Source organism: Cydia strobilella, chromosome 1, assembly GCF_947568885.1.
Source record: "Cydia strobilella chromosome 1, ilCydStro3.1, whole genome shotgun sequence".
Classification (NCBI taxonomy): Eukaryota; Metazoa; Arthropoda; class Insecta; order Lepidoptera; family Tortricidae; genus Cydia; species Cydia strobilella.
In genome coordinates this window covers 19,559,424-19,575,760 of record NC_086041.1, presented here as the reverse complement: position 1 = coordinate 19,575,760, position 16,337 = coordinate 19,559,424, and the positions used below count along the sequence as shown (strand labels likewise).

Genomic DNA, 16,337 nt, shown 5'->3' with positions numbered 1-16,337 from the left:
ATGATCCGTTATTCTATTTTATACTTACATCATCCTGTCCTCCATCCTCGCATTAGTAAAATACGTCCCTACCCACGTCATGTGTAACGCTTAATACTGAGGAGTGAGGAGTACAACCATAGGATCCTCGCCGGCCGGCAGGTTTGATTGCCAAGTGGGTAGGTACCTTAATGCAGTATTCCATCCATACTGAATCTATGTACTTACTCGTATGTATGAGTAAGCCGAAGTTGATTCTGTCTTCTGTCAAACCACATAGGCACCTATCACTTTTACTTTAAAAGTTTATACTTTTGACTCTAAGTTTGTCAGTGTCATCTAAAAATTACCTATAGCAAATCCGGACCAGGAAAATTGTTTCACAGAAATTGATTACCTATAATATCGTTTGTAGAAGAAGACTTCAGAAAACACGTCCTAACTTTTGATCCTGTTTCAACTCTTTATGGCCGGTAATAAAGATATATTGGATCGGATTGGTAAAGCGAGGATACGTAGAAACCGGGTAATAAATAGGGCTGCCAACCCTCACGCGGACCCTCACCATCCATTCACCGAAACTCGTCCACCAGCGCTATTAAGCTGTAATAAATTCCATACTAATTGTCAACCCTGCGAGATCCCTAATTGGGACGTAGCTTACATAAGTTGGCAACCATAAAAAAACCATAAAAACGTACTTTTTGTCCTGCAAACTTTCCTATTTCAGGTTGGACTTTATAAATTGAGAAAAAATTAAAAACGTTACTAACGATGAACATTTTTCACACTTCAGGTCTTCTCGGGAAGACTAACATAACAGGTAAAAACGAATTTTTATGAATTCGAAAGTGTGCCTTGTTTATATGGAATGCCTGTCTGTTTATGATTTCTTGGTACGGCGTTTTAAATGAGACGAATCAGTTTTTGTTACAAAAATTGCATGTTTAATAAACTCTCTTATAACAAATAGGTAACTTTACTAGACTAAGCCGCGTTTCGAATCGAAACCTCCATTTGTGTTGGATTAACATTAAAGAAATTGCTTCTCTTGGTTGATTTCAAAGTTAGGTGGCCAGGGAACATTACAAGAATGAATTTAATCTGACTCCTACGGATTTTGGGGTAAAATTGAGTAGAAAGCAATTACAAGTACGAACAATGGCTGCCTTAACTAAATCCTTTACATTTGATTTGAGCAAATTGCCGGGAAAAATCCCTTACGCGCACATTTACTCTCATTTTTGTAGGTCTCATTTAAAACGCCGATCCGAGGATGGCTTGGATTAATATCAATGTACAACTGTGTTACCAGGACCAATCGTATGTTTGTGTAGAGGTAGAAATCTGTGTCGGAAGTGACTGCGACTTTTGATATGCAGGATGTTTCATCATCATCCTACTACCTACTAATATCGTAGACGAGAAACATTAATTGTTATAAATTGAATGAATCCAATTCTTGCAGCTTTTGTAGCATTAGATACTAAGTTCTAAGTCTTAAGTACTTACATACGTCGGTTTAAAACCGTGGGTTCAGTCAGCATCAAATAGATAGTGACAGCCAAAGTGGGCAAATATATCGTAACACACCTTTGTTACTTTACAGATAAGGATGTGTTCCGATACACACGGTGTTTTTATTGAATTCCGTTAAAATCGAGGTGTGACTAAGTACAACCCTATTTTAATTTTGTTAAGTGCAGAATAAGTAACTTAACTTAACTTAAACTATTTTCGTACTATTCTTAAACGGTACGAGTTTTATTTTTCATGACAAATTATTTGTACCTTTGCTTTATTAAACCTACTATTTAATAAAACGTTTAAAATTAAAATACTTTTGTTAAGTTTCTTTAAACAATAATTTGTAACTATTATCCACATACCTTGTGCAAAACTAAGCAAAGCTTATACAATGGACTGATGAATAAAAATACAGTAGGTATACATAAATAGAATTATGCAAATAATACACTTACATACAAAGCGACGACTTCACACGGCGTGGGAAAAATGTAAACTGTCGTCCCATAATCTCTACAATAGATATACAGGGTGGAATTGTTATCTCTGACCAAACTCTGACGGGTGAATATGTAGGTCATATTTAACAACTTCTATTGTATAAAAAAATCTGCCGTCTACGCCAAACATTTCGGTGAATCGGAGTCAATGTTTTCTATAGAACAATTTGTTTTTCGTGATTTCGGGGTTGGCCCCATAGTAAAAGTTGTTCAGTATGGACCTACATATCCACCCCTCAGAGTATGGTCAGAAATAACAATTTCACCCTGTATATAGATATGTATATATTATATTTGATGATAATATTTATATACTTTTTCATAGCAGTCATGCACAAAGCAAATAAATATCAATCTGCCTACTCCTACCTATCTCCCTCGTTAAGTAGATACCGAATGACTACAAAAGTTGCAAAGATGTTTCAGCCACCTGCATTTTTTACCAGCAGAATCTACATATATCTATACAAAATATGTCTAGCTTAACAGGCTGTTTTAACGCTTCCTAAAAAAGTGTGGCTACCACCAGTTTGGTACAAGACGCTATCGAGAACGTAAGTTACTTTCTACGCATCTCGCTCGTACTCGCATATTAGTGTGAGCGAGATGTATAGAAAGTAAATTACGTAGACGTTAGCATATATGTCAGTTTTGACACTTTCAGTGACTCATGGGACGGGCTCAGGCGATAGCCATTCTGTTTTTTAACCGACTTCAATTTCATAGAAGGAGGAGGTTCTATATTCGATTTGGGCTATTTTTTATATGTATGTTCACCGATTACGCCGAGACCCGTGGTCCGATTTGAGTAATTATTTTTTTGTTCGAAAGGAGCTACTTCCAAGTTGGTCCCGTATTAATCTGGTTCTAATTTGATGATGGGATCTCTGAGGAATTGAGGGAACTCCTCAATTTTTAAGGTGATTTGGGTGTTTTCATAAGCAACTTTCATTTCAACTTGAGCATTATCTCTCGAAAACGACCAATTTGATCAAGTCGACCTGGTGATGATTGTTTTGATGATAGTGATGATGATTTTTTTAATGTAGGATGTTCAGCGATTACTCCGAGACCCGTGGTCCGACTTGAACAATTCTTTTTTTGTTTGAAAGGAACTACCTCCAAGGTGGTCCCACATTAATCTGGTGCTGTTCTGATGATGGGATCCATGAGGAATTGAGGGAACTCCTCAATTTTTAAAGGCATATGTATGGTGATTTGGGTGTTTTCTTAAGCAACTCGAGCATCTTCTCTCGAAAACCACCAATTTGATAAAGTGAAGCTGATGATGATGATTGTTTTAATGATAATGATTTCAGCGATTACCCCGGCACCCATGATCTGATTTGAGTAATTTTTTTTCTGTTTGAAAGAAGTTACCTCCAAGGTGTTTACGTAACATTTTTGGTTTTGATCTGACGATGGAATCCGTGAGGAATTGAGGGAACTCCTCAATTTTTGAAGGCACGTGTATGGTGATTTCGGTGTTTTCTAAAGTAACTCAAGCATTTCCTCCCAAAAACCACCAATTTGATGTAGTGCAACTGTAGCCTAACCACGAGTTTGACACTAAATATTCGCTAGTGTCTTCGTAACTTTGTACACTAATATGCCAGTATGAGCAAGATGCATAAACAATAAGTTACGCACACGATAGCGAATATATCAATGTCAAACTCGTGGTAAGGCTACTGATGATGAAGACCACGGACGAAATGTGGAACTTCCCTCGTATGTGTATTATGATTTTTGATGTAGGTAGTGTTGGAAACAACCAGCCTCTTGAGAAGTGAGGGGTAGGTGTGAGAGGTGAAGGTAGCGGGTATTAGTATTTGGGGGGTTTGAGGTTGGGGGTTGAGGGAAGGTGAGTTGATGGGTCGGGGACTGAGGGGTTAGGAGTTAAGGGATTGGGGGTTAGGGTTAGGAGTTAAGGGGTCTGGGGTTAGGGGTCAGGGAATGGCGGTTGAAGGGTTGGTGGTTTAGGGTCGAGGGGTTCAGTGATCAGGGGTTGATGTGCTGTGAGGTTGAGTGATCGGGGGGTTTGAGGGATTGGGACAGTGGCGGGGCGGAGTATGGATTTAGTGACAGGAATGATTTCCCAGACGGACTCGAGGAAAATTCTGATTATTTAATAAAGTTTAGTTTAGTTTGAATTTTATAACAAAATCTAGTAAAATAGATACAAAATGAGCAATTTATCTCAATAAATTGAAAACTTAAAAAATATATGGGAATAATAACTAAATACAAGACTTCAGTTTCAAACAAAAAAGTAACCCAAAAAGGAAAAAATAATGGTACCTACCATTCGATTCCTTACATTTTATTAAAAATATATATTGTATGGCAACAATATACATAAACGCATTATTTCACCGACAAAATCACAATTTCCTTGTTTTCCACGGCTTCTAAGCAATAGCGACGTTACATGCTGACGTCACGATGTAATGCCAATTTGTTAGAAGCGTTTCGTCAGTAAAGTGCGGGTGCCAGACTTTGACCATCATTTGTGACTTTTGTATTGCTTTAAGACAATGGGTCCCATACAGACATTTGATCCACAAAACAAACCTGATCGACTGATACCATTTAATAAAAATTTGTGGAATACCTAATAATTATATACTTATTTTAAATGGAGGTTTGTCTACCTCCTACTTGTCTACCTCGACAACGTTTAAATCGCAAAAGAACGTAATTTTGTAACTTTGGTTGAAACTGAGCAACAGGGTATTAGGTAGTGCCCTTATTATTTAATGGAAATTGATTAAGAGGTAAGTGAACGACCGCTTCTCCATACAAACGTATTTTCCTCCTAATAAAACGAAAAAAAATCCAACGAAGGGTCTGTGTTTAATTAACATCATATTGTGTAAAAATATTTTCTATAATTAGAGTTTTCTAAAATGTTAATATCCAGACCGGAAAATGTGGATTATGTTTGTATGGAGAAGCGATAGTCCTCTTTCCTCTTAATAATGGAATAGGTAGGTACTTACGTACTTACTTATTATCATGTAATCAGCTCCAGTTTCTAGTTCGTACTAGTATTAATGTTGCATTATTTTGGTATTCTACAGCCAATAAATAGCTGCAGCTCTGTTACTTAATTTGAAAGTTTCACTGACAGTAACACTATGTATTGCATTTCCATTACATGCGATGCATTTATTTTTGGATTAAATGTTACACTTCTTATTTATTGAGTAGTTACATGGTAGTAACGATTCGGCAGCCATTTGCCATTCTGACGATGTCGTTACTTTACTTGATAGACCGTCTCTCAGCAGCCTTGACGTTATAGTACGGTGTCCAACAATAATAATAAGATGCTGTTGTCTTAGTAGGAGATACGTTATTATATGGTCGACCTTCACCGATACGTCTTAATTCAAGCGTCAGACAGATGAGTGCAATTATCGATAAAAACTCACCTGTTTAAACACAGCAATCACATAATAGTGACCGGAAAAAGATAGGCAACCTAATTAATTAATCTTTTACAAGTTGTATACTTTCCATTGGAACTTATTTCGTTCGTCAGACGTGAAATTTGAAGAAAAAAATTTTTGCTTTCAAAATCTATTAAAAATAGCCTAGACCATATTTTTTTAGGCAACCCTATTTATTTATCTTCAGAAACATATTTTCTTTCATAAAATATAAGTTACATCCGTCAGACGTATAGGTTAAGGTCGACCTTAACTTATAACGTATCTTAGGCTATCTACTTGTAATTTTTCACAAGAATGGCGGCTACATACCTTATAGGCTATAGGTTTTCGCGGGCTAGGTTTCCACAACTCGACGTCATATATTGCGCCTATTTTGCGTGATAGGTTGCCGGCACTACTCTTGCCAACCCAACTCTTCCAAGAAGCCTAGCAGACCCTTGATGTTGCCGACGGCTTCTGGGAGAGACCCCGGCGAACCGAGGTATTGTGGCCGGTATTCTGCCACCCCTGGACATTCGAGGATGACGTGGGCGGCTCTCTCTGCCTCCATGCATGCCCTGCAAAGGGGGCTATCTGTAACACGCATGGTTACTAAGTGCGTGTTACAGATAGCCCCCTGCGTGGGGCGTGGCCAGTTATGGCTCCAGTTAGTAGCCGGAGCTGTGGCCTCTTCAGCAGTCACAGCCTCCGTGACAGACCGGGGTTGATCGTCGGGGCTTCCTTCGCCTGTCTGCAGGTACCTAAGTTAGTCCAATACTGTTGGTGTTTTACCTTGGTGTTGTATCGCAGCATGTTCCGGAGCCAGGCATATGGCAGAGGTAGGATTGGCTCCGGTCCTGCCACCTTCAGTTCCGAGCCTCCTCTTGCTAATATGTCGGCTGCATCGTTACCTCGCGAGTTGCTGTGTCCTTTAATCCACTGCAGAGTTACGCTATTAGTGGTACATACCTCTGACAGAGCTTTGTGGCATTCGTAGATTAGCCCTGAGGTCAAAGTATAACTTTGCAGGGCTTGTAATACCGACCGACTATCGGAGAGTATGCGGATGGGGTAGTCCAGTACTTTCCTTGAGACGATTGCGTGTGCTGCCATTATGATGCCCATACATTCTGCCTGGAAGACTGTGTTATGTACACCGAGTGGTGTCGAGATGTGTATGTTTAGGTCCTCTGAGAATGCCCCAGCGCCAGTGCCTGACCTTGTCTTTGATCCATCCGTAAACATTCTCAGCTCCCTTGGGTTGAGTCTTTCATGGGGTTCTTCGTGTAATTGTATTTTGTACTTTTTGTCGAAGACGAATTGCCTGGGTATCCTGTCAGTCACCGCCTCAATTAGCGGTTCCTTACCTATGGCCTCGTAGAGGATCTCGGTGTGTGGCACCCTAGGCGGTCTCCAGAGATTAGATTTTTTGAGACGTACCGCCGGAGCTAGCGCTTCCATTTGTATAAAGAGGTGCAGCGGCGGCAGGCCCAGTAGGGCTTCCAGGGCCGCAGTTGGTGTTGTCCTCAAGCAGCCCGTGGCCGCCATACAGGCCAGCCTCTGGATTCGTTGTAGTCTAGCTTCCACTGTGGATAGTTTGGTGCGTGGCCACCATACTATCGCGCCGTAGCTTATTATTGGTCGTATGATTGCCTGGTAAAGCCATAGAGTTATCCTGGGAGTTAGTCCCCAGGTTTTACCCACCATTCTACGACATTGCCAGAATGCGATTGTAGCTTTGTCAATTTTGCCGTTTAAGTGATTACTCCAATTTAATTTGCTGTCGAGTATTACCCCTAGCCCTAAATACACCTCTGCAATAGTTGGAGTTCTGTATTGAACAGTTTGGGAAGGCGGTAGTTTCCCAAATTGCGTTTGTTGGTGAACATAACCAGCTCCGTCTTGCGTGGATTGACTGTGAGTTCGTTGTTATCGCACCAGCGCTCAACGATGGCTAGTGCAGAGCGGGTAACCTCGCATACCGTACCTGAATGATTGCCGCTCGTTAGTATCACTATGTCGTTGGCATAGCCGATCGTGTAGTAGTGATTGTTGTTTAGTGTAGTGATCAGGTCGTACACCACTAGGTTCCATAGAAGTGGTGATAGGACTCCGCCTTGGGGGCATCCCTTTGCCACTAGTGCCTGTTGTGTCTCACCTGTCCCGAGTTTGATGACTCTCTGGCTCAACATGTTGTTTATCCATTTGGTCATAACTGCTTTCGCTCCGTGCTGCTGTTATGCTGCTGAACCTGGTCCTGTCGAAAGCTCCCTCTATATCAATGAAGGTTCCTAATCACATGGACCTGCTTTTGATCGCCACCTCGATTTTGCTTACCACTGCATGAAGTGCCGACTCTGTAGATTTGCCAGGGCTGTAGGCATGTTGGTTGGGATGTAGGGGCACATTACTCAGCACCCTCTCCCTCAGATACCTGTCGCACAACCTCTCCAAGGTTTTCAGCATGAAGGCGGTCAGGCTGATGGGCCTAAAGGATTTAGGATCCGAGTAGCCGCTTTTACCTGGTTTCGGTATGAAGATCACTTTCTGATTTGGCGGTCGGTATTTGCGAGAGCTCTTGTTTAGCTAAGCGTTTGAATTTTGACGGTTGCTTCGTCATCGCTGCGAGCTTCTCTTTCGTGCGCACGGCGGAGGCGCGCTGTTTCCGCGGCGCAGAGGCGGTAGCGGGAGCAGGACGGCTAGATGGTGTGGAGTGGCTGCTGCCCGGCGTAGACGTTGCACTGTGAGCCAGGCAGGCGCGCAGAACGGTGGTCAGCTTCAGGGTGAGATGTTTCCCGCCCCATTTAAGTAGCGCAGGGAAGATCCCATCCATTCCTGAAGACTTAAAGGAGTCATAGCTGTTTATGGCCCATCGCGTGCGTTGCAGGCTGATTACCTCGTGTGTCTGTAGCCACTTGTCCTCTGTCGGAGTAGTCTCCTCTTCCTCCAGACTCACTGGGTGCGATATAACGCAGTCCGGGAAGTGTGTTTGCACCAGGACCCGCTCCGCTTCCTCCCGTGAGTTAGTGAGAGAGTTGTCTGGCTTACGCAGGGATCCTAAGGTAATAGTCGAGTTGGTGGAGAGGACCTTCCTTACCCTGTTAGCTTGCATGGTGGTCTCAATGTCAGTACTACATACCTAGGCTACATACCTTATTCTTACAAGAAGAATTTCTTTAACTGTTTTATAATTTTGCTTAAGCCTGAAATCTTTATTTCTAGAGTGTGGCTTTAGTCTTTAGATTGTTATTTTTATTAATAATATGAGTATTGCGTTGTTAAAACGTGTTTCTTGTTAATTAACAATCCATTGTTTCGCATGTGTGCTAACTATTTTTTTGTACACTGTTGGGTTAAGTGCAGTGCTGTCGTGGGATGGTGTCAAGCGAGTCAACATTTACATTTATAATGAAATGCCAAGTATTTACTACGTACTTATGTAACTATTTTAGAGACACAATTATTGTTTTTCGACATTCCTACTCATAACAAAATAAGGTACAATAAATATTTATTTAATAATAATCTACTGTGTAGCTGTGACATATATTTTTTACCACAAACATACTTATATTTTTACCAAAAACATACCTATATTTTTACCAAAAACTAAAACAATGTGATCACACGATCAACAAATGAATTGTGATATTTTCTATAGAAAGGGTACTTATTGTCGATGGCGCTTACGACATTATTAACGATGCTCCGATATAAATACAATGCCGCGGGACGCTGTGCGGCGTAAGCGCCATCGACAATAAGGTCCCTTTTCATAGAAAATGCCCCAATTAAGCTAATTGTACCTATATAGTCACTATAGTCAGCATCAAATAGCCACTGGTCGTCACTACTTACCTAGTTGCTAGTTGATGCGGACAGTACCTATTAGCTACATATGAATTTATTAACCTACTGATATGGTAAAAGAGGGTTGTTTTTTTAAACCTATTGAGATAACAAAGGTACCGTGGTACTTAAAAGTTAAAAAAGCATAAGCTTCTCATACATAATTTCCTTATTGCACCTAGTAGCATAACCAAGGACATGGTACATGTTTTCCGTATGTGTAACTTATCAAATTGTATGTCCACGTAATAGAGTTCAGTAAGACATGTTTAATAAACTTTACTGAGAATATTAAACTTAATAACTTAGGTAGAGGTGTGATAAATCGTTTTAAGTCTTGCTTTATAAATGAAGAGTAGGCAGAAGACCTTTGATCTACAAAGGGTAATTACTTAATGCATGAAATTATCCTTTTGCCGCCAGCAGTATACGTATAAAGCGGTGTTTTATGTGTTGTTACTAATAACCTTAAATTCGTGTTATTCGTTTCGCGTTATAAATTGTTGCCGCAGATTTACCTACATGATGATAATATATATTGGTTAATTTTAATTTGAACCCAAATTCCTTTTAATCAGAGTAATGTTTTATTACCTAGGTATCCGCAAACTACAGTAACTACACGGATGACCGGGGTTGTAATCCTTCTCTTTCGTACGTGCATGCTCATAGCAAGAGTGAAAGAGATTGTAATATGAGCCTGTTCGTCACTTTGTTTGTTAATTCATCACCTATTCTAAATATTCTAATAAAAAAACTTTTTATGACAAACTGTCTTTAAGAAAAACGCCTGCGACAGACGGACAGACACCGAAGTAATATGGACTCCTGATAAGCACTGGCCAAGAAGAGAATAGTAGTGGGATATCTCCTTAAGATAAGATATTAAAAAAACTCTAAAATAATCGCGTTTGAAGGGCTTGGTAATAAGGTTCATTTTATTCTTAAATTGACGTCATATTTAGATCTTACTTAAATTAGTCAGAAGTATATATTATTAATTTACACTCTACTGTGAACAACGTGTAATAAGGAGCCTAATGTTTACAGGGTCTACAGCGGAGCCACTGAGCTCTGCGTACGCGGCGCAATTTGGTAGCGCGTTCGCGGCCGCGCCGCTCGGTTCCGTGCTCGGCTCGGCCGCCGCCGCAGCTGCGGGCAAGCAGGTCGAAGGTACGATACGATACCTATTACTTACATTTCGTCACGCGTCAGTCTGTTTGTCAGTAGTTTTTTCTCAGTGTTTCAAGGCTCTCTTTCCATGGTTTTAGTGGTATCCTAATGCATATTAACCAAAATTAATTATGTAGTTATTTAGTAAGTTCATGTAGGTACCTATACAAATGAATACATTATTAGGCAAACAAAGTCTCCCGCCGCGTTCGCGATAAACTCAAAAACTACTGAACGGGTTTTGATGCGGTTTTCACCTATGAATAGAATGATTCTTGAGGAAGGTTTAGGTGTATAATTTATTAAGGTTTTGTGTAACCGTGCGAAGCCGGGGCGGGTCGTGTCGTGGCTAGTAAATATTAAAATGTAGGTACGTTTAATTTTACCTCCATTAATTAGGGTCAGAGCAGAATGTATCAATGATGGTAACGAGTATTGCTTTTTCTTGCAGGTCCAGAAGGCGGTAACCTGTTCATATACCACCTGCCGCAGGAGTTCACCGATACAGATCTCGCATCGACCTTTTTACCTTTCGGGCACGTAATTTCGGCCAAAGTGTTCATAGACAAACAGACCAACCTCTCCAAGTGCTTCGGCTTCGTGTCCTATGACAACGCCGCCTCCGCACAGGCCGCGATACAAGCCATGAATGGCTTCCAAATAGGTACAAAAAGACTCAAAGTTCAATTGAAACGTTCCAAGGAACTCTCGAGACCGTACTAAACATAGACAACTTGTTCCTAGTGATTGTTTAAAAAAAACTAAAAACTATGCAAAGGTTGTAAGTATTTGAACGTTTGTTGTGATGTAAATCGGTGCACTTTGAACTGACAGATAGATAAGGTTCGTACGAAAACGCGAGTCCACGTGCACAGTTGTTAACTAATAAGTATAAGGTTAAGGTTTGTGTCAAAGGATTTATCGTTTCCAAAGTATTCCCCAAATTGTTTATTACTTATTCATATTTTTTAACTTATAAGTTTTAGTCACTTTAAGCGTAAGTTCAGCGCGTTTTGCAAGCGATACTTTATGCACCAAAGAAATGGTACCTACCGAGCTAACAGTGTCGATTCATACGCTCATGGAATAACTCAAATTACGTACGTGTTAAAAATACCTATATATTTTGCCATCCAAAGCTTATTACCGGTGAACAAACGCCGGAACTACCAAATGAGTATTGCTAATTTCATTGTTTTGTTCGTCATATTATAGAACAACTTTATATTTAGATACTTAAGTAGATATTTCTTCGTTATATAAATTTTCTGTGTTACCGATATAATTTGTTGTGTTAAAGTAATCCACGTGGCCATTGCAGTTACGCAGTTTTTCTTCAAATAATATTAGAGTAACGAATCGATCTCAAAGTGATCAATGTATTTATTTTACCTGACTTGTTGTCAATAGTGTACTTAAACTTGTAATTTTGTTTATAAGACTGCCTACCGTGAACGTTTCTATCGCTCTATTGACCCGAAATATGTGAATTATTCATATTACGTAGTAGATATCTAAGATATCTCAAATGTTTTATTCAAATCATGAAATGTCTATACATTGTACTTTTCTCGATGATGTTCTTAATTTCCGTCATATTTGAGCACCTAAACACAAATTATAATACTGACTTAGACCACGAGTTAAATGGCTCTCACAAGAAAAAGGTTCATTTCACTCGAAAATATTCGGGAGCGTGTGGATATTTGAGATATCTAGTAGGTTCAAATCGTAAATTGTTCCTTCTTGTCGTACTTGTTTGTAACTTTTTTTTTTTAATCTTTATTAAAGGGCTTTTTCGAGTGAACGAATATGTCGCCCCTGTGTGTAACTTATACATAATTTATCTGTAAATAGATATTCAATTGAACCGTTTACTGGTCGACCGTCTAGGCTGTATTCGGCGTACTACTGACGACCCATTACGGGGATTCGTTTTACCATGATCCCATTAGTCTTTTATTTAACACATCGAACACTGGACCTTTAGTCAAAATTTTATTAGGTTTAAGTATTTATATTTAGAATATTTTCGTACGTAAGTTTGGTATTCGAACATCGCCCATTAGAGCACCAAAACATTCTGAAGAAGATAGCTCGGCGACATTATTATGTTCATTGCCCGTAACATGGGTTCAGGTACTTAAAACTGTTTGCCAATACATTTCACTTCTTATATCACTGGCACAGTTTTCTCTTTATATTCTACGTTATTATAATAATATAATTAAACTTCTTACACTTTTTGTAATTTTAGATGCTTTTCCTTTAATTATAATAACTCCAAGATGTAAGTTAAAGCCTGCAAAAGGAAGTAATTCATGAGAGTATTTTAACTTGTTAGAATCATAATCGTATTTTATTTACTTGTGTAAATGATATTTCACTAATTCGAGTTATGCCGGTGCGTTATGTTCCAACTACCCACAAACGACCAATTTAAAATGTAAAGTACCTAACCTGTCACTTTAAGTTATAGACGTAATAGTTATTATAGTCTGCATCTACTCAAATGGTCTTTGGCGAAAAAATCATTTGAGAAGATGCAGACTATATTCTACGTGTTTACTTTTGTCATTTAAAGAACTGATGTAGATCATCTTTGAAATAGCTTAATTAAATTTAGTTGAGTGTTATATATTAAAGCGAGGATTATAAGATGGTTTATAAGTTATTTACTCTAATTTAGTCGTGTTTTGATGTCTGAAAAAAGACAATATCTAGACTGAATAAGTTCCGTTGTAGGTGTTGCAGTTAGTGATTCAGTCATTGTCTAGTGATTCCTTTATTTAGGGTTCCGTGGAACTTACATGATTATAGCTTTTTGTCGTTCTTTTTTCTTGTTGTAAGATAAATTATTATTAGGGGAATGTATTTCTTTAAATTTTATTTTAACGTTTTGGTAGGTTAATAAAAAAATGGGACACGACCACAAGATCAGTGTTAACTTATAGGTATGATTTGTCATACTTGTCAAAAATGCTAGTGTGGAGGGTTTTTTACCTACTTAATATTTCTTAGGTATATATAAGGGAGACCTCATTGTTGTTGTGCATAATAAATGCCTTTTGGACTTTGAATGTGAAATAAAGATTTCAGTTCTCGTATAGTAGTGGTGCTACATCTGAGTCTCCCGCCAAAACACTCACAGCCAACATTTGTAATCATGATTATAACGTTATACAAATCCGTATTTGACATTTAAAAATATATTGTGTTCGTCCGACATTGAAGTTTACTAATGCATGTGGGAAAATTTGAGAGGTAGCACGAAGCGAAATAATAGACATCATTACAATTTCCATCCATGATAACATTGTTCTTCGTTTTAGATAAAAAGATCAGCCATGGGATCTATTTATTTTATTTTATTTAGATGTATGGAAATTGCGCTTAAAAATGATGATATTTAAAAAATTGACAAAATAGCATTTTGTATGTGTTGCCGTGATAAATTATATTTCGCTTCCTTGATTAAAAAACATGCCAAAGAAATGAGAAAATGGCCAAATATGTTCCATATGCATGAAATATGAAAGCAACAGAACGAGAAAATGTGATGCCGGGTTACTTTGCAAGTTTGCAGCTGACTCCATCAGCAGCCAATGTGTCTCCATTATTTGTTTAGAATTTTATTCTGCAAGCACTTTAAGAATGAGATGATTTTAGTGAGATTTACTAAACATGCCACCCGTCGTCTAACAATTCATAAACCTTGTTGCAGAGACAAGAGGTTTACTATTGTCAGTTAAGAATTAGTCTAATAGTTTGTAACTAATTTAACTTTATGCAAAACTGATGAAGTGTAAGTAGTTGCCAACCACACAGGTAGCTCAACCTGACGATGCTGGGAGCAAAATTTTATTTTCTTTATCCTGAATTACTGATAGAGCTCAATAATTATAAGAATTGTCCAAATCCAGAACGACTACGCAAAACAAAATAGGTAACTGCTAACTTCAGGTATTTTGTTACTTGTCAGCTTTATTGTATACCTACCGTCATTTATGAAGTACTCATTCAATTTAGTTAATTTTTGTAATTAGTAGGGTAAGTAAGCGCCTTGAGTATGCACTTTTTTCTCAGACGATGCCGCTTGGCACGATTTTTCCTTAGGTCAAACAAAGCTGATTTGGCCCGGTACGAGTACGAGATCGTACCGTGCATACCCCCCAAAAAGGGAGGGGGAAAGGGTCGGCTCCCCAGGTCCAATTTATGCTATATTAGCAACTAGGGCAAGTAATTTATCATTTTCGTATAATTTAGGGACGAGGAATTCATTTTTGGAATAACCATTATACCTTTTCATACAAAAAAATTGTGCAAATAATGAAAATGTCATGTAATTTTTTGTGACAATTTTGGCTGTTACAATCAGTCCACACTGATTGTAACAGCCAAAATTGTCACAAAAAATTACATGACATTTTGCACTAAATAAAAAATTGCACAATGTAGCCCATTTATTCTTCATTTTAGAAAATATCACTTTAAAGTAGGCATTCATACATTTTTTCGTACAAAAAATGTATGAATATAGCCATAGTTCCATACAAATGGAACTATGGCCAAGATTAAATTTTTTTTCAAAATTACTGAATTTGGCATTTTAAAAGTAAAAATATAATGTTTTAATGATTTTCCCATGCGGTTTTGCCCTTTTAAGGTACAAATTTGTCATTTTTCTTTTTAATCATACAATACAAACACCCCCAATGGGCAACATTATCCAATGGTTGGCAACTGTCAAAGTTTTGCAGAGATGGCGCCTTCATAGCTTGCCCCTTTTTCTATGAGATTTGGCTTAAAGGGCTGGCATCCAGGACATTAAAAAAACAAAAATTTGACACAATTCTAGGGATTGACAGGGCAAGCTATGCTGGCGCCATCTGCTAATTATTTCGATCGGCCAACCCCATTTTTTATTTAGTGTTATTCGCCATAAGTACTATGATTGTAACAGCCAAAATTGTCACAAAAAATTACATGACATTTTCATTTTCTGCACTATTTTTTTTGCATGACTGGTATAATAATTATTTCAATTATGAATTCCTCGTCCCTAAATTACACGAAAATGATATATTACTTAACCTAGTTGCTAAGACCTGGACGAATTGGACCTGGGAAGGTTATTTGGGGTCGGCTCTCCTAGTCATATTTCGCCACAGGCTTTTACTGTCCTTACTTACCCTACTAAAATGAGTTTACACTAAATCGACCCATAAATAGGACAGAATAATTAAGTCCATATTACATGTACCATGTCAGCATATCCTAAAATACGGACGTAAAGTTATTTTTACACTATTTCGAGGCACCTTCTTTAGTATACAATGGTAAAAAATTAATATAAAAGAACTGTTTTATACAACACCTGTTTTGTTGATATGAATGTAAATAAATGTCAAGTTTAAAAAACAAAATGTTTCGTTACTGATCTTTTTTTTTATGATGAACAGGTAGGCGTTTGCGTTCCCACCTGATGTGGGATCTTGTCCTTATTAATTAGTGTTGTATATACATACATGCGACGAATTAACAGACTCTCGCACACGCACGCACGCACGCATACACGAACGCACAGACACATGTAGTCAGGCGTAACCAGGGGGGGGGGGAGCAGAGGGGGCAAGTGCCCCGGGCGCCGTCCAAGGAAGGGGCGCCAAAATGGGCAAAAGGCTACCCCTCCGGCTTGCCAAAGGCAGCAGGAAAACTTGTCAGTCGTATTTACCCCCACTGTGAAATGCTGATGGAAATCTGGCCCACAGCGCAAAAGAGAAAGCCGATCATTTAGGTAATTGTTTGCCTCGAACTCGACCTTGAAAGACGACTGTAGCGCCCCACCGCACCGCCCATCATCCCGCGGTGC

The 16,337-nt window shown here is 38.7% G+C and overlaps 1 protein-coding gene across 8 annotated transcripts in view; it reads left to right on the top strand.

Moving 5' to 3' along the window:
* LOC134746100 (CUGBP Elav-like family member 1) overlaps positions 1-15,891 on the top strand; it is a 514,830-nt gene extending 498,939 nt beyond the window's left edge. For 6 of the 8 annotated variants that reach the window (XM_063680407.1, XM_063680363.1, XM_063680416.1 and 3 more), the window contains 4 exons: positions 776-802; positions 10,343-10,465; positions 10,917-12,946; positions 13,009-15,891. In XM_063680407.1, coding sequence (XP_063536477.1) covers positions 776-802; positions 10,343-10,465; positions 10,917-11,188 — 422 coding nt within the window. In that variant the 3' untranslated portion in view covers positions 11,189-12,946; positions 13,009-15,891. The remainder of the gene's footprint in view (positions 1-775; positions 803-10,342; positions 10,466-10,916; positions 12,947-13,008) is intronic. The other 2 variants (XM_063680372.1, XM_063680399.1) reach the window with 1 other exon arrangement.
* Positions 15,892-16,337: the final 446 nt, after the last annotated feature.